Source organism: Megalobrama amblycephala, linkage group LG11 (assembly GCF_018812025.1).
Source record: "Megalobrama amblycephala isolate DHTTF-2021 linkage group LG11, ASM1881202v1, whole genome shotgun sequence".
NCBI lineage: Eukaryota > Metazoa > Chordata > Actinopteri > Cypriniformes > Xenocyprididae > Megalobrama > Megalobrama amblycephala.
Window position 1 is genome coordinate 10,490,248 of NC_063054.1, and position 22,494 is coordinate 10,512,741.

General features: G+C 37.3%; 2 protein-coding genes across 5 annotated transcripts; one reads left to right on the forward strand and one right to left on the reverse strand.

Moving 5' to 3' along the window:
* On the reverse strand, positions 1-6,315 carry ftr85 (finTRIM family, member 85). Its single transcript, XM_048208642.1, has 6 exons — positions 5,852-6,315; positions 3,912-4,007; positions 3,540-3,773; positions 3,295-3,454; positions 911-970; positions 1-827 (listed from the first exon to the last, which is right to left on the reverse strand). Exons 1-6 carry the CDS (start codon positions 6,191-6,193, stop codon positions 295-297), a joined length of 1,425 nt encoding a protein of 474 aa, XP_048064599.1. The 5' UTR covers positions 6,194-6,315; the 3' UTR covers positions 1-294.
* A 1,453-nt stretch (positions 6,316-7,768) lies between these two features.
* Positions 7,769-21,899, forward strand: sirt5 (sirtuin 5). 4 transcript variants are annotated; one of them, XM_048208650.1, is made up of 10 exons: positions 7,769-8,294; positions 10,980-11,053; positions 11,157-11,290; positions 12,757-12,828; positions 13,215-13,368; positions 13,567-13,654; positions 15,780-15,833; positions 16,883-17,006; positions 20,896-21,011; positions 21,234-21,899. In XM_048208650.1, the coding sequence occupies exons 2-10, from the start codon at positions 11,035-11,037 to the stop codon at positions 21,304-21,306; spliced, it is 834 nt and encodes a 277-aa protein (XP_048064607.1). In that variant the 5' UTR covers positions 7,769-8,294; positions 10,980-11,034; the 3' UTR covers positions 21,307-21,899. The 4 variants fall into 4 exon arrangements, with proteins under 4 accessions (XP_048064607.1, XP_048064605.1, XP_048064606.1 ...); XM_048208648.1 differs by having other exon boundaries at positions 7,771-8,294; positions 10,928-11,053; XM_048208649.1 differs by lacking the exon at positions 7,769-8,294 and adding an exon at positions 9,599-9,640 and having other exon boundaries at positions 10,928-11,053.
* Positions 21,900-22,494: the final 595 nt, after the last annotated feature.

Genomic DNA, 22,494 nt, shown 5'->3' on the forward strand with positions numbered 1-22,494 from the left:
TGTATTAATAATATATAAGTTGTGGCCTAATGGTTAGAGAGTCAGACTGGTAACCTGAAGGTTGCGGGTTTGATTCTCAATACTGGCAGGAAAACACCTAACCCCCAATCACTCCCCGGGCGCCACAGCAAACATGGCTGCCCACTCCTCCGGGGGTGTGTGTGTGTGTTCACTACTCACTACTTCTAATGTGTGTGCACTAACTGAATGTGTTAAATGCAGAGGACAAATTCTGAGTATAAAACATTTCACTAACTAAAACTGCTCAGGCACTGAACAACTAATTTTGTGCCACTAAAGCGGATAACAGAGTCTCAGACTGCACCCAGTGTTAATCCTGAAGCCAGGATAGAGCGGCTGATCAAACACAGTCCGAATTCTGTGGATGAGATTCATCGAGTCTGTGATGCTGTAAAATGCCAAAATCCCGGCCGAGAAATCGACATAAACACCAGTCCTGTGAGCCCACTGCATTTTGGGAATCTTAGTTTCCCTTCCACCGTGCCAGAATGAGTAGGTATCCTCAGAGAACACCAGACTCCAGGACTGTGCATTGTGTCCAAACGCACACTGGGTGCTCTTTCCTTTCCTGCTGATGTCCTCATAGGACACGGCGATGTGCACAGGACCCTTCCCGCTCCAATCGACCTCGAAGTAACAACGGCCGGACACGCTCTCTCTGCACAGGACCTGGTAATAGCTGTCAAACCTCTCTGGGTGGTCAGGAACGGACAGAGATGTTTTGATGAACGTCACCTCTCCACTCTCTGAGCAAACGCTGAGGTTTCTGTGAGCCGTGTTCAGGTCTAGAGTCAGGGGACCCGAATCTGAAATCCAGAGACTTGACAGTTACTTTGTTGTCGATTGTACTGATTTCTGTTGCGTGTGTGTGGGTGTGTCGGTTACTTACATTCCAAAAACTGCTCCCTGACTTTGGGTTCAGGGGTGGGAATAAACTTGAGGTTTGTCACTAACAAGACAAAATATAATCAGTGCATGCATTTTTAACATTCATACTTCTTGCACTTCAACTTATTTCAACTTCCTTTAATATTTAAGGTGTTTGGAATACTTGCATGTATTTACTGAATCCAGTATGAACTGGATACTGACAATTATTCTATAGTAATTGCAAGAGAAACACACTTTATAAACATTTCAAACAATACAATATTGTCATCACATGACCTCATCACATTTAGAATTCAGTTGTCAACTCATAAATAATGAAGTTATTCTTCTTTTTAATTTTAAAATCAATCATTTTTAATTTACTTTGTAAATAAATAAATAAACAAAAGCATCCAGTTATCATCTGGTAAATAAGGCGTTATTCTTATTTTAATGTTAAATTCATTGGTTTTTATTTCAATTGTAAAAAAAAAAAAAAAAAAAATTAAACAAATAGACAGATGAATAAATAAAAACAAAATTAATTATTTTATGTTAGTTTTTTTAAACAATAAATTGCTATTTAGTAAAATAAATAAAAAAATAATAATCAAAATGTAAATTAGACTTTTGCCAGTATTATCAAATAATGAATAAAATCAGATTTTTATTTGCTTACTCTCTCTCCTCCCCCATCATGAGTGGACACACCCCCTACTACTGATTGGCTCACTCTCTCTCCTCCCCCATCATGAGTGGACACACCCCCTACTACTGATTGGCTCACTCTCTCTTCTCCCCCATCATGAGTGGACACACCCCCTTACTGCTGATCACTCTCTCTCCTCCCCATCATGAGTGGACACACCCCCTATTACTGATTGGCTCACTCTCTCTTCTCCCCCATCATGAGTGGACACACCCCCTTACTGCTGATCACTCTCTCTCCTCCCCATCATGAGTGGACACACCCCCTATTACTGATTGGCTCACTCTCTCTTCTCCCCCATCATGAGTGGACACACCCCCTTACTGCTGATCACTCTCTCTCCTCCCCATCATGAGTAGACATGCCCCCTACTGCTGATCGGATCACTCTCTCTCCTCCCCATCATGAGTGGACACACCCCCTACTGCTGATCGGCTCACTCTCTCTCTTCCCCCATCATGAGTGGACACGCCCCCTACTACTGATTGGCTCACTTTCTCTTCTCCCCCATCATGAGTGGACACACCCCCTACTACTGATTGGCTCACTTTCTCTTCTCCCCCATCATGAGTGGACACACCCCCTTACTGCTGATCACTCTCCCTCCTCCCCATCATGAGTGGACACACCCCCTATTACTGATTGGCTCACTCTCTCTTCTCCCCCATCATGAGTGGACACACCCCCTACTACTGATTGGCTCACTCTCTCTCCTCCCCCATCATGAGTGGACACACCCCCTACTGCTGATCACTCTCTCTTTTCCCCCATAATGAGTGGACACACCCCCTACTACTGATTGGCTCACTCTCTCTCTCCCCCATCATGAGTGGACACACCCCCTTACTGCTGATCACTCTCCCTCCTCCCCATCATGAGTGGACACACCCCCTACTACTGATTGGCTCACTCTCTCTCTCCCCCATCATGAGTGGACACACCCCCTACTACTGATTGGCTCACTCTCTCTCCTCCCCCATCATGAGTGGACACACCCCTACTACTGATTGGCTCACTCTCTCTTCTCCCCCATCATGAGTAGACACACCCCCTACTGCTGATCACTCTCTCTTTTCCCCCATAATGAGTGGACACACCCCCTACTACTGATTGGCTCACTCTCTCTTCTCCCCCATCATGAGTGGACACACCCCCACTGACCCTCTCTCCTCCCCATCATGAGTGGACACACCCCCTACTACTGATTGGCTCACTCTCTCTCCTCCCCCATCATGAGTGGACACACCCCCTACTACTGATTGGCTCACTCTCTCTTCTCCCCCATCATGAGTGGACACACCCCCTTACTGCTGATCACTCTCTCTCCTCCCCATCATGAGTGGACACACCCCCTATTACTGATTGGCTCACTCTCTCTTCTCCCCCATCATGAGTGGACACGCCCCCTACTGCTGATTGGCTCACTCTCACTCTCTGTGCTGAGTGGACAAACCCCCTACTGCTGATTGGCTCACTCTCTCTCCTCCCCCATCATGAGTGGAGACGCCCCCTACTGCTGATTGGCTATAAGTGTGTTGTGCTGCTTGGGCAGATCCACTTTCAACATCACTTCTCAGAAATCGTGTACTCCACCTTTAAATGTAGTATATCATTCAAGTATTCTACGCACACTGTATACTGCAGGAACAGTAAGAATAGTATGCTATTCCAAACATATTCATTTGACGACTCACCTTTTTTTGATAATTTCTCCAATTTTTTCTGGCCTAGATCTTTAATGTCTTCACTCAGAACTGTGAGTTTTCTTGACACCATCTCGAAACAGAAGTCTGGATTGACTAGAACTGCAGGAGAGGTCACCAACTCTGGCAGACTGCACAGTGTTTCATAACTCTGAGGGTAATAATTAAAAAAATAAAAGCTTAGACCAAAATCACAGATGACAAGTACTTAGCTGCCCCAAAAGCACTGATGTTACCTTGAGGAACTGAGTTTTATCATCAAGGCGTGCAATCGTGTCATATTCAGCATCTCTCCTCTTGAACTCTGCGATCTCCTGCTCTAGTTTCTCCATAAATCCATGCGCCTCGTCTAATTCCTTCTGCTCCTTCGCTTTGATCATCTCTGTCACCTCGAAACACAGAGCTTCAATCAACTGAATCAGTTCACTGAAGATCTTCTCCGTATCCTCCACCGCTGCCTGAGCAGAGCTCTGTTTGACAACATACAGAAGCAGAGAAGTGATGAGTCCAAGACTGTAAAACCTTTCTGCCCATAATGGGTCTCTTACTTATAAGTTCATAACCCACACCATCCCGCTTCTCACGTCTCCTGGCAGTAATGGACTCACCCTGAGGGAAAGTACAGCATGACTCAGATCCTGTAGCTCCGTTTCGCGCTCCTTTATGACCTGCTGGCATCTCCTCTGTGATTGTTTAAGCTCTTGCTGCAGACCAGAGATGATACACACATAAATAAACATTCATATACTCTCTTAGAAAAAGAGGTTCAGTTGGGTTTCAGCTCAACCCCACAGATCATTTATTATAGCATTTTTGAGTGCAAGGAAAAACATGCTGTTTTCATGCATGTATCTTTAAATGCAAATGAGCTGCTGTTCCCCGCCCCGTTTTCTAGAAGAGGGTGGAGCCTGTATAATTCATGCCTCGGATACTCTGCCAAAAACTAAAACATCTGTGTGGTTTTGATCATCATCTCTATCACGGTCACGCTCTCGTGACATTGCAATTCTTTGTCATCATGAAAGTTTATTATTTGCATGTGTTTTAAAGCCATATCAGTTAAATCTGATATATAGTTTTCTGAGCGCACACATCTGAATCACGCACACACTGCCTGTCAGACGGCAAGTCCTGTGAGTATTAAACTGAATTCTCTATCATGTCTTATTGCACTTAAACTGTCTAATACAAACAAGGTTATGTCATTAACAAACAAAGTTCACATAAACAGTCGGTTATGTCTGTAAATGTAAACAGCAGGGAAAGAAATCGTATGTGTATATTAGATCTGTGTATATTAGATCTCACTGCTCTTGACTGAATAACTTTAGTAGCTTTAATAAGAATACATTTCTTTCTTGAATGCTGCTGTTAAATGCTCTGGCGAGGAGATAAACATGGCGGACTGTGTACAGCTCACTGAGGGCAGGTCTATGCTAATAGGGCAGATTCTGTCACCAGTTGTGGGTGGGGCTTCATACATAAGAGTAGGGGGAAATCTGGAACCGCTCACTGGAGAGACTGTTTATGATTTATGGGGATTATAAAAAAAAGGAGTGGGTGGATTTTTACCATTTTAGGCTGGTTGTTTACACACTGTGGACACATCTGTGTTCAAACACCTTATAAAAGTCAGTTTTGTATAATAGTAATATTTTCATGTTTAGGCTTAATGTTTTTTTTTTCTTCTAGTGATAAAGTATGTTTACGAGCTGTTTAATGAATAAAATTACATTAAAATAATAATAAATATAAATCCATAAAATGATCTCAAGATGGGATCCCCTAAAAGGTTACATATATAAAGCGCCTGACAGAACCCTTTAAGGTTCTATATATACAGTAACTTACTGTTGGATCACACCTCTTCTGTGATGAACATGTTTTTAATTTCTGATTAACATTCATTTTGATTTAAAGCATTACATCAAAAAAAAAAAGACAAATAAAAAGAAAAAAGACTAAATAAAAGGATGAAACTCTTGAATTGTTATTATAATTAGGAAAAAAATAAGCATTGAAGCAGTTTTGTTAAAATAATATAAATATTTGAAAATCTTTCAAAGGCATGTGGTACAACCAATATGCAGAAAAGAACATAAAACAGTCATATAGATAGTGTATATATATATATATATATATATATATATATATATATATATATATATATATATATATATATATATATGTGTGTGATTTCTGAAGGATGATGTGACACTGAAGACTGGAGTAATAGCTGCTGAAAATTCAGCTTTGCATCACAGGAATAAATTATATTTATTAAAAAATGAAAAATATATTCAAATAGAAACAGTTTAATCATTTAAAACTTATTTTTAGAAAATGTTTACTTGAAATGTATACTTGTGTTATCTTTCTTTAAGCTAAATACTGTGTTTTTGAGGCTCAATTTATATAAACTATACTGATCTTTATCAGTTTACTACTGACTTATTCATGAAAGTTAAAAGAAAAGTTAATCTTATTAGGATAAGTTATTAAAAAGTTTTAGCATCACATTTAAAGTCAGATGAGAAGTCAGACACACCTCACAGAACATGACGAGGTCCTGCTTTTCTTTTGCAATGTCTTCCTCATCATTCTTAACTCCAGGTATGGCGTGGGACCGGATTCCAGTACGTCTCAGTTTCTCAACAACTTCAGCAAACAGTGTGTTTTTGTTGAGTGCAGGTCTCGGAGAGAAAGTTTGCCTACACTCTGGACAGCTGCACAATTTCCTCTGGTTCTTCTGCTCCCAGAAGCTCTTAATGCACTCCATACAGTAGTTGTGTCCACAGGGAATGGTTACGGGGTCTCGCAGAAGATCCATACAGATGGGACAGCTGAACTGCTCCTGGTTGACAAAAATACCAGCGTCTTCTTCTGCCATATCTTACAGTAAAAGTAAAAGACACAGACTGTACAGCAGCTCTGTGGGAAGAGTATGGCGTTTGCTTAAATGTGCCTCCCACTAGTGACTGTATGAAGTTGTAATGGGAGGAGTTCATTGTGTAATGTGTCACTGTGGTCATGTTTCAGAGGAGTCACAGGCTTTATTCACTCATTAGGTCATTGTTGTTGTTGTTTTGAAAATAGTATTTTAATATTTACTTCGTAAAACACTGATTCACAGCTTCAAGTATAGCAAAGCTTCTGGAAAGATCCAGGGATCATGGTGGTTGTTCCAGTGCGTGTCTGTTCATGTCCACTGATGAATGAGTGTGTAATGACTGTGTTTCACAAGATGCTTTCTGGATTGTGTTTGCACTAGGCCTATTTATTCCAAATAAAGGGGGTGTGGATATTTGATAAGTAATGTGTGTCCATCCATTCATTCATCCTATACTTTTTAACCCGCTTTAAAGGATTAGTTCACTTTCAAATTAAATTTTCCTGATAATTTACTAACCCCCCTGTCATCCAAGATGTTTGTCTTTCTTTCTTCAGTCAAAAAGAAATTAAGGTTTTTGATGAAAACATTTCAGGATTTTTCTCCATATAGTGGACTTCAATGCAGCCCAAACGGTTGAAGGTCAAAATTAACAATAAATGCTCAACTTGAACTAGCTCTCTTCTTCTTCTTCTCTATTTGAATTCCAGCAGTGTAGACACTGCTAAGTGCATTACTGCCCTCCACAGGTTAAAGTTTGAACTAATTGTTATACACTTGCACTAGCATATTGCATATGACAGTTTAGTTCAAACTAGTTCAAAAATGTATTGTTAAAACTTATATATACATATATATATATATATATATATATATATATATATATATATATTTTTTTTTTTTTTTTTTTTTTTTTTTTTTTAGAAAATGAGCGATGGTTTCTCTAGATAAGACCCTTTTTTCTCGCCTGGGATCGCTGTAAACTGTAATTTTGACCTTCAACCGTTTGGGCTGCATTGAAGTCCACTATATGGAGAAAAATCCTGAAATGTTTATATCAAAAACCTTAATTTCTTTTCGACTGAAGAAAGAAAGACATGAACATCTTGAATGACATGGGGGTGAGTAAATTATCAGGAAATTTTAATTTGAAAGTGAACTATTACTTTAAGGGTTGGAAAAATGTTCAAATAATTTTGAATGCCAAGAAAATTTGTAGCAATTTGTGAAATTATACGGAATAAAGAATTATACGGAAGAATAAAGAAATTATACGGAATAAAGAATTATACGGAAGAATAAAGAAATTATACGGAATAAAGAATTGGCAATTGATAACAGATAGGTACGGTGGGGATTATACATCTCTTATAACCAAAAATTAAATATTAAATTCACTTTAACATACCGGGCTATCGATGAAATCAGCGTTTTTATTATATTTCAAGCTTCTTTATGACTGACAAAAATATCTACTCCACACTAGAGGCCGCTCTCATCATAACACACTGTCGTCACTACCGGCGAATAGAATGAAATGGGCGGGGTTTAGTGGCCCAAACGTTTTCTCTTATTGGTCAAATGCAATGTGTATAAATAACTATTTTCATATTTTAAATCTCCACTTTTGAAATACCAATTTATTGGCTATTAGTTTCTCAGTGTGATCATTCAGGTGCAAATTATTGAAGCAGCGCACAGACACGCGGTAACAGTTACTTTTCTCCGCGATGGACAGGATGGACCAATCACAGTCGAATGTGTTTACTGGAATGGCGTTTCTAAAATAATTTTATAGAACTTACTGTGGCTGATTTTTCTGTTTTTTTTTTGTCAGATAACAATCATTGATGTGAGCTTGTTTAAACTTTTATACTTAATAGTGTACATGTATCGTTAATAACTATAAAAAATGTTCACGGGTTTGAATGTGACTCAATAGGGGATTGTGCTTTTTGAGCCACCAAACCCCTCAGAGGTGCTTAGTAACATTTGCCTTCGTGTGGCTCACCCTTCATAACAGAAACTGAGTGGATGAAACAAGTACAGATTTCATCTTCTGCTCCACTTCTACACAGTCTGTGTGACGGAACATACGCAGGTAACGGTCAAGCTTTTCCTTTCTTTCTGTTCGACGAGAGCTTTGTGTTCAAATCATCTGCTGCTTTGTTATTGTTGATGTTTGACCTATCAAGTGCTTGTCAAACTACAGATGAGTTCTTATACTTAAACTATTTTAGTATTCACCTTGCGAAGTTGGCACCTCTGCAGAGCTGTGGTCAATTTTATAATGTCCTTCAAGGTCCACATATGTTTATTAAAGATTTAATTATTGCACTACCCCAGTTCTGTTCTCTGTTCATTTTTCTGTAATAGTGCCATTTATTGAAGACCATTTTCGCTACATAGAACAAAAAAATCATGCTTTGGCAAATCTTTTATGACAAAAAAAGTCATAATTTTGACAATTTATGTCATTTATGAGATAAGTTGAAATTATGACTCATAATTATGACATACTAATTCATAAAGTATGTCAAAATTTTGAATTAGTATATCATAAGTATGATGATTTATGTAATTATTATGACGAAGCATGATTTTATTTCTTATGCAACTGAACAGGTTGTAAATAAAGAACATCATTCATAACAGACAAAGCTACAATATGTAAGATTTTTGCAGTAAAATATCCAAAAACCACTATATATATTTAGTTCACTTGAGTACTTATTTACTTGAGAACTTACTTACTTGAGATTATCCCAAATGTTTGCATCTAATTGTAAATCGTGAGAAAATTGCAATTTTAACCAAGGCTCCGGGACGTGACTTAGGTAAAGTTGGTTTTATATTCGCACATTACATTGGACATTCAGTGGACATTCACAAGTAAATATGCCATTAAAACAATACTTGCCCATTTTGATCGACTGTGAAAAATTTTGTAAGTTGACAATCGTTGGTTGTCAATATCATGTCGCTGCTTAAAATTCGCAAACATTAGTTTATTGCACATTTATTGGAAAGTCTGAATTTATCAGAAGTCCGAATGTGCGAATATAAAACCAACTTTACCGAAGTCGGGACGTGCGAGGAGTCGCCTGTCAATTGCGTCATACCCGTGTTACCCTCGGTTTCCGGTTTTAATTTGTATAAATCGATATATCTTACTGCAGTGTGCAACAGTGTCTCAAAGCAGCCGCTGAGCGAACGCACAGAGTAACGTTATAACATAATTTTCAACACAATCAAATGTATCAAATATGATAAACAGAGCTGTGTTACCTCATACTCATGACCGGAAAAGAGGAAGCGGCGCCGGCGACTGTGTCATAATAAAAGTCCCGCTGCTCGTGAGGCGTGTGTTGCGCAATCGCTCCAGCTCCTCGTTCAGCTCCCACAACACTCGGTCCTGCTCTGCTTCACACTACAGTAACGTTAAAGGTGCTAAAGAGGATGTTTTGTTTTATACATTTTTGCATTATTACTTGAAACTGTCTTTACTAACTGATAAAAGACTATTTATTAGGTGCACTGAAAGTAATAATATTAATATACATCATCTGTGCACGAGGTAGGGCCTTAAAAACATCATCGCGTAAACGATTGGCCCTCTGGCTTGTCAATCACTGCCGTGACGTTCCTTGTGAGAGACGTGCACGGCTGCGCTCTCCAGTAACTTTCCACACTCCACAGGCGCCGCATGCAATGTTTTTGTCAGGAGACAAGAATAACAACTGCAGATTATGAGTTACCTGCGGTGAGTCCGACATAATGAATCCAAAAAACACGACACAGCGAATGCCGGTGGTAAACACTCGTTTTCCAATACTCGTGCACGAGTTTTGGGAGGCGTTCCTTTGAAATGAGCTGTGAAGGAGGGCGCTGTTCTGACGCATGCGCTTATTTCAAAAACTCAGTAACAGTCTTTGGATTCTCAGTCGACGAAAAAATCCTCTCTATCACCTTTAATAATCGCATCCATTAACATGATTTCTTCCCGAGTCCTATCCCAATTGTTTTCCACCGGCTGTGAGGTGAAGACCACATGTCCCAAGATTCCACGCTCAAACTTGTCTTCATCAAGCTACTCCTTTGTTTTGAATAGGCCTCTAGCGACCTCTAGCGGACAGAATTTTTTACATATTGCACCTTTAAGTTAATTTTTTAATATTATCAAAATTTCAAAAGTTGTTTTAAAAAAAATTTTTGGGTTTATATAATCAAAATCATATTAATAGTTACAGAGGTTTGTTGTTGTTTCACATCAAAAATAATAAAAACCATAAAAATAGAATGATGGAAAGTAAAATTCACTATAAAAGAAAACAAACTTATGATTTCTATTGTTTTCTTTATTATTGTTTATAACAAATATAACAAGAGAATATGCATTTTGTATTTTATTTATTGTAATAAAGGTGCTGCACAACAGAGGGTTATATATTTATATCAGTCATAATTTCTTTAAACCAAATCTTTTATTTTGGGCTGTACATAGGGCCATAATAAAATTTTTTCAATTTGTGAGAGTAAGAATGGGAGAAGGATATCATTCCAGAATTTCACAACTTGTAAAACTAGTTTTAAAACATGCCTCATTTCTAGTAAAGCTACATTTACTTACAGAAAGAGGAAGTGCTTTAATCTCATTCTCTGATTCTGTGTATGTCTACTGGTGAGTACATTGTATTTTGGGTTATTTTATAGGTATATTTTTTGATTTTCTAGCTGTGCAGCGAGACATTTAACCCTCGATGATTGTGCGGCATTTGGCTTGTAGGGGTTTGACCTCTCACCTGTGTGCAGCAGGCAGACTGAACTGGAACTCTCCAGAGATGGCCAGACCAAGCTCAAGTAGGACACTAGCACTTTTAAATGGATATTTCTGAAAAGATTTTTGGGGATGTTGTGTTAATGCCTGTCAACTAAATGATTTACAATTTGTGTTTATTTGCAGATTTAACAAAATTTCGTAAGGAGTTTGCTAAAGCAAAGCACATTGCTATCATTACGGGGGCTGGAGTGAGTGCAGAGAGTGGCGTACCAACCTTTAGAGGACAGGGGGGCTACTGGAGGAAATGGCAAGCACAGGTAACACACCATAAATATATGGATTTAGATTAATGGAACACACACACACACACACACACACGTTGTGTTTTCATGATTTATGGGGACTTTACATAGACATAATGATTGATCACAACCCTCACAGAAATCTTTCTGCATTTTTACATTTTCAAAAAACACCACTTAGTCTGATTTAAAAGCTGTTTTCCTCATGGGGACCAAAAAATGTCTCCACAAGAACAAGGATTTTGGATGTTGCCATCTTTGTGACATTATGTCCCCACAACAAATGGTATAACTGAACCACACACACAATATTTTCAGTGTATAGCTGTAGACAATATACAAAAGAAGGTAACGTAGTTCCTGTAACAGCAAGCTGTTTTAGCATCCTACTTAAAATGTATGACTTGCACTGACTTATACCAAGGTTTTTCAAAAGTTTTGATGCTAAGCACCCCCAAATATGCTGAGGGACACCTTGTGAGGGACACTATTGATATTATAAAGGCAGCTATATAAATATTTACAATATTTATATTTTACATGTAAAAAAAAAAAACAGTTTATACTGTGTGAAGAAAATATTAAATGTAATAATATTTAGATAATTAAATTTAAAAAAAATAAAAAAATTAAATAATAATCATCATACTAAAACAAATTGTTAAAATGTTATCTGAAAAATATATTTTTAATATATATATATATATATATATATATATTAAAAAATAAAATAATTTTATTTTAGAAAAATATTTAGAATAGATCAAATTATCAGAAAGCAGAATAAAAAAAATAAGTTTAGTGAATGTAAAAAAAAAATATATATCAAACATATTTCATTAATCTACACACATAAACTTTGAAGGCCCTAAAAAGACATTTTTTACAAAAACAAAACAAAAAAATAAACGACAACAAAAAAAATCTGTATATGTACTTGAAGTTCGAGTAACAGCGTGAGTACGAGTAACTAAGCTCTATTTCACAACATAAATAAGCTTAAATGCACTTCTCAATGAAGTCTTCCTTTGCTGTGTAAAAGGCCTGATTGAATCTGTGAATCATTGAAGACGTTGAAAAGTAGTGGAAAAGGTGCAGTAGTAGGGTACCTGTTTTATATTAAACCGTATGACTTTTCTTTTATTTATGTTTCACAATTATATACAAATGGCCCTGTAAAACATAGTTTACATGTTGCATTGTAAATAATGACTGTAAACTTTCAACATCTGTTTGACAGATCTGACCAAATCTGTCAGGCTTCCTATAACAGAGCACATAAACAGTAACATACTGTAGTCACAACATATGCACACAAGTAAACATTAATAATAATGAAACGGTAACATACTGTAGTCACAGCAAATGCACACACACACACACATATATATTATATATATTGATTTGGGATGTGTAACTGTTTTTTGGTATTCTTTTAAAAGGACCATCTCTTGGTTTCTCCACTTCTTTTTGTCTTTCAGGATTTGGCAACCCCTGAAGCTTTCTCTCGAGATCCTTCTTTAGTATGGGAATTTTACCATTACAGGCGTGAGGTGGGTCACACATTGCTGACCAAATAACTACCAATATCATAATTGCATTTTTTCCTTTCAGTGATCTATTCCTCGCCCCCTTTGTTGTGTGTTCTCGGGGGCGGGGTTTATGTAAATTAAAAGCTCATTGTAGTCCCTGAAGCTCGGAAGAAGAAGCTCGTTGTAGTCCCTACCAGCTGTTTGTTGTAGTCCTTAAACATCGAATTCTTTAAAAGAAAATATCTCCCTTTGCATTGAACTTTGAGCGTCGTAACTTTGCAGATGTTGTTTATGCTCAAACAGCAACATTACACACTAACTAAACTTAAAAAAGTGAAATCATAGTCAACCACCCCTTTAAATAAAAGTTAGTGTTTGGTTGCATGCTAATAACATATTATTTGCAGGTAATGCGCAGTAAGATGCCAAACCCAGCACATCTGGCTATAGCGGAGTGTGAGTCCCGTCTCAGCCAGCAGGGGCGCTCTGTTGTGATCATCACTCAGAACATCGATGAACTGCACCATCGTGCTGGTTCCAAACACGTCTATGAGATCCACGGTGAGACAACGCCAACTCAAACCAGGACTGGATCTTGTCACTGTTATAGTACATTTATTACTAGCTAAAATCTGGAAAACAGAACTGAAAATGATTGGTCATCTATTTGGTGGGTGGGGCTCTTGTCCTATCTTTCCAAACAATCAATCCTTCTAATTGAGCGTCTTCTCTTCAACTGATCTATCTCTCTCTCTCTAGGAAGTCTATTTAAAACTCGCTGCATGAGCTGTGGAGAAGTCACAGCCAACCATAAGAGTCCAATCTGCCCTGCTCTGGAGGGGAAAGGGTAAAAGCTCATGCAAACACATCATTATTTCATCAAATAATTAAATCACAAGAGACTGCACTTTCCTTATATGGTCCTTATTCATAAGCTTTTCCACCGAAATTACCCAAAAAATTTGTCCCAGGAACTTTTTCCCCCTAGACCTGTTGCTGTCTGCATTTTCATCGTGGTCTAAAGTACCTTGAAGATTAGTCTAGTGACGTAGGACTGCGCACGACTTTCCATTTCCCGCTGGATTTCATCCTCCACGTATAAGCTCAATAAAGCCTGAACCTCGTCGTCAGTCCATCGGTCGTATTTTTTAAACTCCATTGTCGATTCGAATAGCAAACAACTCTTACTGAACGCAACAGACTTTTAAAATGGTGGTTGAAATAAAATGCTGTGTGGAGTCATTCAATCAAAATGCTGCGTGAACTCAACCAATCAGCATGTTCAGCATCCAAGTCCCTCCACCAAAAGTAATCTCGTGAGCAGGTACTCTCTGAGGTGGACATTTTTACCTGGAACTTCATTTAGACCCTGGTTTATGTGGTCGAAACACACCGAGTACCACCCCAAAGTCCTTAGTTACTGGGAAAAGTTCCTGCAGTGGAAACGCGGCTATTAAATCTGGAGGCAAAACATGCATAGAACTGAATTACAGACCTGTCATCTCAAAAGAAGAAAATCAAAAATGTGATCAAAAGGCAAGTTTTGGGCACTTGTGATCTATATACAGCACCTGCTGCAGTATCACTAAAAACAGCTTAACATTAAAGGTGCCATCGAACGTTTTTTTACAAGATGTAATATAAGTCTAAGATGTCCCCTGAATGTGTCTGTGAAGTTTCAGCTCAAAATACCCCATAGATTTTTTTAAATTAATTTTTTTAACTGCCTATTTTGGGGCATCATTAACTATGCACCGATTCAGGGGCTACTGGCCCTTTAAATCTCGTTCTCCCTGCCCATCGAGCTCGCGACTCTATAATACAGTGCATTTACAAAGTTCACACAGCTAATATAACCCTCAAATGGATCTTTACAAGATATTCGTCATGTATGCTGCATGCATGCTTCGGGTCATGTGAGTATAGTATTTATTTGGGTGTTTATATTTGATTCTGAACGAGTTTGATAGTACTTCGTGGCTAAAGCTAACATTACACACTGTTGGAGAGATTTATAAAGAATGAAGTTGTGTTTATGAATTATACAGACTGCAAGTGTTTAATAATGAAAATAGCGACGGCTCTTGTCTCTGTGAATACAGTAAGAAACGATGGTAACTTTAACCAACAGTAGCCTACATTAGCAACATGCTAACGAAACATTTAGAAAGACAATTTACAAATATCACTAAAAATATCATGTTATCATGGATCATGTCAGTTATTATTGCTCCATCTGCCATTTTTCGCTGTTGTTCTTGCTTGCTTACCTAGTCTGTTGATTCGGCTGTGCACAGATCCAGACGTTAATACTGTCTGCCCTTGTCTAATGCCTTTCATAATGTTGGGAACATGGGCTGGCATAGGCAAATATTGGGGGCGTACACCCCGACTGTTACGTAACAGTGGGTATTATGTTGAGATTCGTCTGTTCTTCGGAGGTCTTTTAAACAAATGAGATTTATATAAGAAGGAGGAAACAATGGAGTTTGAAACACAATGTATGTCTTTCCCATGTACTGAACTCTTGTTATTTAACTATGCCAAGGTAAATTCAATTTTTAATTCAAGGGCACCTTTAAACTAAAACAGTGATATTAAAAGATCAAACTCAATTTAAAACTTATTGAATATGCATACTATATACAGGTGAGCAGATGAGCCCAGAATATGAATGCAACATGCTAAATGATTGTGTTTTCTTTATAATGGTTTTCTTTCGAAAAACGCTTAATGAGTAACCGCTTGTTGTGTTTATATTCTGGGATCATCTGCTTGCCTGTACATAGTATGCATCATCCATAAAGTGTATATTGAATTTGGTCTTTTAATATCACTGTCTTACTACATTAGTACTTACTAGCACAAACCTTGTAAAACTGGTGGGCAATGGAGGAAAGCCTTGTTTTGCCCTCATATTTCGTTCCTATAAGTGAAAAATATGAATTGTCTTTCTTTTTTTCAATCCTCAGAGAGCCTGACCCCAAAGCCAAGGATGCCCGAATACCAGTAGAGCATCTGCCCAGGTTTGTGAGAGTGTTTGTTGTTAAATGCAGATCAGTAAAACATGATCATAGGTCAGAAATTGCGGCATCTAGTGAAATGCAGCTGTTTTGGGTAGATATTTAATAAACGCAGTTGCGTGGAAGTCTGCAAAACCTTTTGCATGGGTTTGTTCAGATTTTTCTTCAGAATCTGAATCCGTTTTGCAATTTTTTATTTATTTATTTTTTTTAGCTTGCAAGGAACTGAAAATTACACTACCGTTTAGTTTGGGGTTTTGAAAGATATTAATACTTTTATCCAGCAATGACAAATTAAACTGAACAAAATGACGGTAAAGACATTTACATTGGTTACAAATAAATGCTGTTCTTTTGAACTTTCTTTTTTTGATTAATCAAAAAATCCTGAAAAACTGTATAATGGCTTGCACAAAAACATTAAGCACATGGATAATAATAAGAAATTTTTCTTGATCTCCAAATCTGCATATTCATGCTGAAAATTCAGCTTTGCCATCACAGGAGTAAATTTTACAATATATTCAAATAAAAAGCAGCTATTTTAAGTTGTAATATTTCACAATATTACCATTTTTATGTATTTCTGATCAAATAAATGAAGCCTTGGTGAGCATAAGAATCTTTCAAAAACATGAAGAAAATGTAGTGTAATTGCATTATTACCTCTCAGTCTGCTTTCACTATCAAGGAAACTATTAGGAAAAATCACTATTAGGAAAAATCGCCCACTCCTGCCTACAAATCAGGAATGATGTCCTGAGCCACAACAAATCTAATCAGATGCTGCTGGAATGCAGAGCTCTAGTTTGCTTTACTATAAACATACTGTAAGGCTGTTTAATGTAGAGAGGGAGGGAGGGTAGCCATGTTTTGGTGCAAGAAACCTCGACGAATATTATAGCTGGACTTAAGGGAGAAATGAAAAAAAGATCTAAAGATCGCTATAGAAATAATTTAATCAAGATTTTGAGAATAGTAACACTTTTTCTCCAGCAGTGGGCAGCAGATATCCATGTGTCTAATGTTAATTTTGTACTTTGTGTTTGTAGGTGTGAAAGGAGGGGCTGTAACGGATTGTTGAGGCCTCATGTGGTTTGGTTCGGAGAGACTTTAGATTCAGATATTCTCACTGCTGTGGAGCAGGAGCTGGAAAAGTGTGATCTCTGCTTAGTGGTGAGTGATCACACATAAATGCATAAAATTGCATAATCTACTTATTACAGAACCTACCTAGTGAGCTGCATACATAGAAAGCATTTTTGGGCATCAAGACTGTGCCAGAAGTTAAGCTGCAACATTATTCTGCCTTCTATAATACCTTATTTTGAAGAACTCCAAAATTAGCATCACATCACATGTATTTTTAAAGTATCGAGTTGTTTGCTTAGCAACAGACTAACATCAGACTCCACTGGAGTCAATTAGCAGAGATCAGTTCTAGTCAGAAATTACGTTAAGTAAAGTTTCATGAGCCTTCGATATGCAAAAATAGCTTAAAGGGTTAGTTCACCCAAAAATGAAAATTCTGTCATTTATTACTCACCCTCATGCCGTTTCACACCCGTAGAACCTTCATTAATCTTCGGAACACAAATTAAGATATTTTAGTTGAAATCCGATAGCTCCGTGAGGCCTCCATAGGGAGCAATGACACTTCCTCTCTCAAGATCCATAAAGGTACTAAAAACATATTTAAATCGGTTCATGTGAGTACAGTGGTTCAATATTAATATTATAAAGCGACAAGAATATTTTTGGTGCGCCAAAAAACAAAACTTATTTAGTGATTTCAAAGCCAATTTCAAAACACTGCTTCAGGAAGATTCGGAGCATAATGAATCAGTGTATCGAATCATGATTCAGATCGTGTGTCAAACTGCCAACGGCTGAAATCACGTGACTTTGGCACTCCGAACAGCAGATTCGATACACTGATTCATTTGTGCTCTGATGCTTCCTGAAGATCCTTTATGGATCTTGAGAGAGGAAGTGTCATTGCTCCCTATGCAGGCCTCACTGAGCCATCAGATTTCAACTAAAATATCTTAATTTGTGTTCCGAAGATGAATGAAGGTTTTACGGGTGTGGAACTGCATGAGGGTGAGTAATAAATGACAGAATTTTCATTTTTGGGTGAACTAACCCTTTAATTTCAGAATGGACAACACTTCCAGTGAGTCATATGTTGATTCAGTTAAATGATTAGTTCACTTTCAAATAAAATTTTCCTGATAATTTACTCACCCCCACGTCATCCAAGATGTTCGTGTCTTTCTTTCTTCAGTCGAAAAGAAATTAAGGGTTTTGATGAAAACATTCCAGGATTATTCTCCTTATAGTGGACTTCAATGGCCTCCAAATGGTTGAAGGTCAAAATTACAGTTTCAGTGCAGCTTCAAACGATACCAGACAAGGAATAAGGGTATTAACTAGCAAAACGGAAAAATGGAACTGGCGCTGCGTTCGTAGGACATACAGCGTAAGCTTTTTGAAGAATACAAAAGTGTGGTTTTGGCGGAAGCACTTGGAAGGCGATCCCTTATTCCTCGTCTGGTGTCGTTTAAAGCCCTTTGAAGCTGCAATGAAACTGTAATTTTGACCTTCAACCGTTTGGAGTCCAGTGAATTCCACTATAAGGAGAATAATCCTGGAATGTTTTCATCAAAAACCTACATTTCTTTTCGACTGAAGAAAGAAAGACATGAACATCTTGGATGACATGAGGGTGAGTAAATTATCAGGAAAATTTAATTTGATAGTGAACTAACCCTTTAACTTAATTCAGTGAAGGATTCATTAGACCAGTGGTCACCAACCTTTTTAAGCCCAAGATCCCTGACCTCGACCCTTTTGAAAGACAAGATCTACTTGATAGAATAAGACAGCCCAGATTGTATTTAGTATTTTTTTTCATGGTCAATGTAGATTCTTATTTATTTATTATTTTTACAAGCAAATTGGCCGATTCTGATACTGGTTACAGATATTTATTATTAATATTATTATAATAAACAAAAATACATAGCCACTTCAAATTAGAGGGAACCACTGCTTTTTAATCACAATCCAAACAAACAAAGAATTAGATTTAATTTCAAGATTTAAACCAAAAACAGAATGGTCTTACTATATCTTTGAAATTATAAATGCTACACACAAAAAAAGCATGAAACAAAAACAGCAGGCTGAATGAGACGCAGATTCACTCTCTGACAGCAGGTGGCGCTTATGGAGCAGCAGTGATACAGCGTTTCCTTGGTTACCGCTGTAAACAAAGCTGAAATGTGCTAATAATTAGCTACTTTATAAGGAAGAGGATTAGGGCCAAGCAATAATAAAAAAATAAAACCATCTCGAGATTAAAATTGTTAAATTTCGAGAAAAAAGTCGAGATAAAATGTTGAGAATAAACTCATTAAATTACGAGAAAAAACTCGTTAAATTTCAAGAAAAAAGTCGAGATAAAATGTTGAGAATAAAGTCATCCTTTTTCTCGAAATTTAACGAGTTTTTTCTCCTAATTTAACAAGTTTATTCTCAACATTTTATTTCGACTTTTTTCTCGAAATTTAACAACTTTAATCTCGAGATGGTTTTATTTTTTTATTATTGCTTGGCCCTAATCCTCTTCCGTAACTTTACTCAGAGGTAAGAGGAAAATAAAATGCCATTGCCATCGAAATCTTCCTGAAGACTGATCTCCTTTTCGAGATGAATTCATAATCCCTCACCCCCAATTCAATATTTATATTTTCTTCCTATATTTCGAGCATCGTGTACAGTGAGCTGCTCTGCCTGCTACAGAATTTTCTCCTCTTCGCGTCCGTCTTCAGCGTCTCTGGCCTCTTGTTAACGGCCGTTTACAGACTCAGACATAATGTGGGCTATTTACCTTCAACTTTCTGTCCCAGTAGCTCCCGAAAATAACATAAAAATAAATACAAAAATACAGTACAAAGACTGGAGAAATGTAATGTATTTTTGTACTCCTATTTCCGCGATCGACGGGTTGGCGACCACTGCATTAGACTGATTCATACTGCTCAAATGAGTCATTTGTTTATGAATCGGAATTTGATGGCGTTTGTGAGTTTGTTTTTGCGTGCAGTCTTTTTATCTCCTTGCATTCTATAATGCAAGTTCTGCGAATCAAGACAAATTCACAAATCGAGTACATTTTAATTTCGGTTAAAACGTGTTTGTTTTTAACTTTCATTGCAGGAAACACTGGCATAACCTGAATAGAAATGATACTCAAAAATGTATTCTGGTTAACATATCTCTATTGCTTTATCGTTTTAACCAGTATATCACCAGCCACTGTGGCTAGTGGTTTTCCAAAGTTACTAGCCACTCAGCATTTTCACTGGCCACAGTTTTGACATTGATACCATGGGGAAACACTGCCATATAGATATTTTTAATATTATCTCATAATTTGGCAGCAGGTTTATTAGGCTGCTGTCACTTTAAGACTGTTACACATGCGTTTTCTTCCTCAACTGTTTACATTCACTTAAAACATAACAGACTGTGTTTACATGAATACCCAAGACCGGAATAAAATTATGCACAATACGCACAATCCCACACCGAAATTCAAGCCCTGTAAGGCCAACAATATTCATCCGGATCAAATGAAATTAGTGTATTGTGTGTCTATTCTGCAGAAAATGTGCATTGGAAGCATTATTTTTGACAACACTGCATTGCACATAGTTTATTATTTCAGATGCCTTTTTATATATTACATAACTCAACCGGTCTAGTAGGAGTGACTGTGTTACACGCCACTCTGAAATCCACCCGCATTTATCAGGTTGGCTGGGGTTAATGTCAAGCCCTGTCCATGCTGTGATAGTTAGAATGCTGCCTAAGAAGGAAGCTGCCAATTTAGGCTTCAGCTCACTAGGTTTTAGAACAGAGCATAAGTGTCATCCTAAACATTTATTACACAATCTCATCAATTCCAAACACAGCTGTGTATTTTGACACCTTTACATAAAGAATTTGTCACCTCCAACTGTATTCCACGTGCGTCACATTGTTTTCCTGTCTCTAGGTGGGCACCTCCTCCGTAGTTTACCCAGCGGCCATGTTCGCTCCTCAGGTGGCGGGTAGAGGAGTGCCTGTAGCTGAATTCAACATGGAGTGCACACCTGCTACTGAGCGCTTTAAGTAAGACATACAAATACACAAACTATCTCTTTACATGAGTCATAGAGGTGCCTCTCAGTCAGCCCATTTAAGAGGAAAACTCATAGCTGCTCTAGCGCACACAAGCCTCCGCGTGTGCACGGACTTTGACGTCTTTTGCTGTCGCATTTGAGCAAACACTGAACCATAAAACAAATTGAACACCTGTGTGTGGTTTATTTGAGATGTGTTTCTCATCAACAGATATCACTTTGAGGGTCCTTGTGGCACCACACTGCCTCCCGCCCTGGAACGGCACGAGAGCGAGGCCATTTAAGGAGAAAGGCATGACATATCTGTTCATGCCCACTGCATTTGGCACTTTAGCTGAGAGCACATGAACAGGCGCAGGGATTGGTTCATGCCTTCATGTGATTGGTTTTCCTATGACCTCTGTGTTGTGCTCATCTCTGAAGATTTACAGCAAAATTTGGCTGAAATTAAATTTTAAATAATGTCCTTGCTTGGCCTGTGGCAGCATTTTCATGAAAGTTGTATTTTTGGCAAAGGTTCTTAGTAGATTTCTTCCAGTTGATTAACTTCTGGATAGATCGTTTATGGTGTTCCCACAGTCATGGAAAACCTGGAAAAAACAGATAATTTGATAATTGTAATTGCCAGGAAAAGTCATGGAAATTGATAGTCTTGAAAACTTATGGAAAGTTCTATCATAAGTAAATCCGCTGTGTCATGATCCGCTGTAAAATATTTAATTATCTAGAAATAACTGGTTGGAAAAATCATGGAAATTCATTGCTCAAATGTTGTGGGAACCCTGAAAGTAGGACTAGAGACTAGTGAAATGCATTTATTTTAAATGAAATGACCATAAAATAAAGTGTTCAAGGGCACATGAGCCTGATGATTGATTATGACTGATTTTGATTTAAATTCTTTGGTTTAAGTTGGGTCTAATTGCGATTTATTTATTTATTTAGCCTCCCAGATTAAAAAAAAAATGTGATTGTGATACAGAATGTGATTAAAAATCACATTTAGCCTGGTTTACAGGCTAAATTTGGTCAATTAAATGTAAGATTATATATCAATATGTCTATAATATTATAATAATATTAATATTTTTATTATGCTTTTTTATCTCCTTGCATTCTATAATGCAAGTTCTGCGAATCAAAACGAATTCATAAATCGAGTACATTTTGATTTCTGTTGAAACATGTTTGTTTTTAACTTCCATTGCAGGAAACACTGGCATAACCTGAATAGAAATGATACTCAAAAATGTATTCTGGTTAACATATCTCTATTGGTTTATCGTTTTAACCAGTATATCGCCCCCTTCCAGGGCTTATAATAAAATAAATTATAATATTTTAATTATGATTATTATTACATTTATTATTGAATTCTAAATTATTCATGTATAAGAATTAAATAAATTATAATAATTCTAAATTATTAAATGAAAAATAGTATTTAAGAAAAATAATATATTAATAATTTT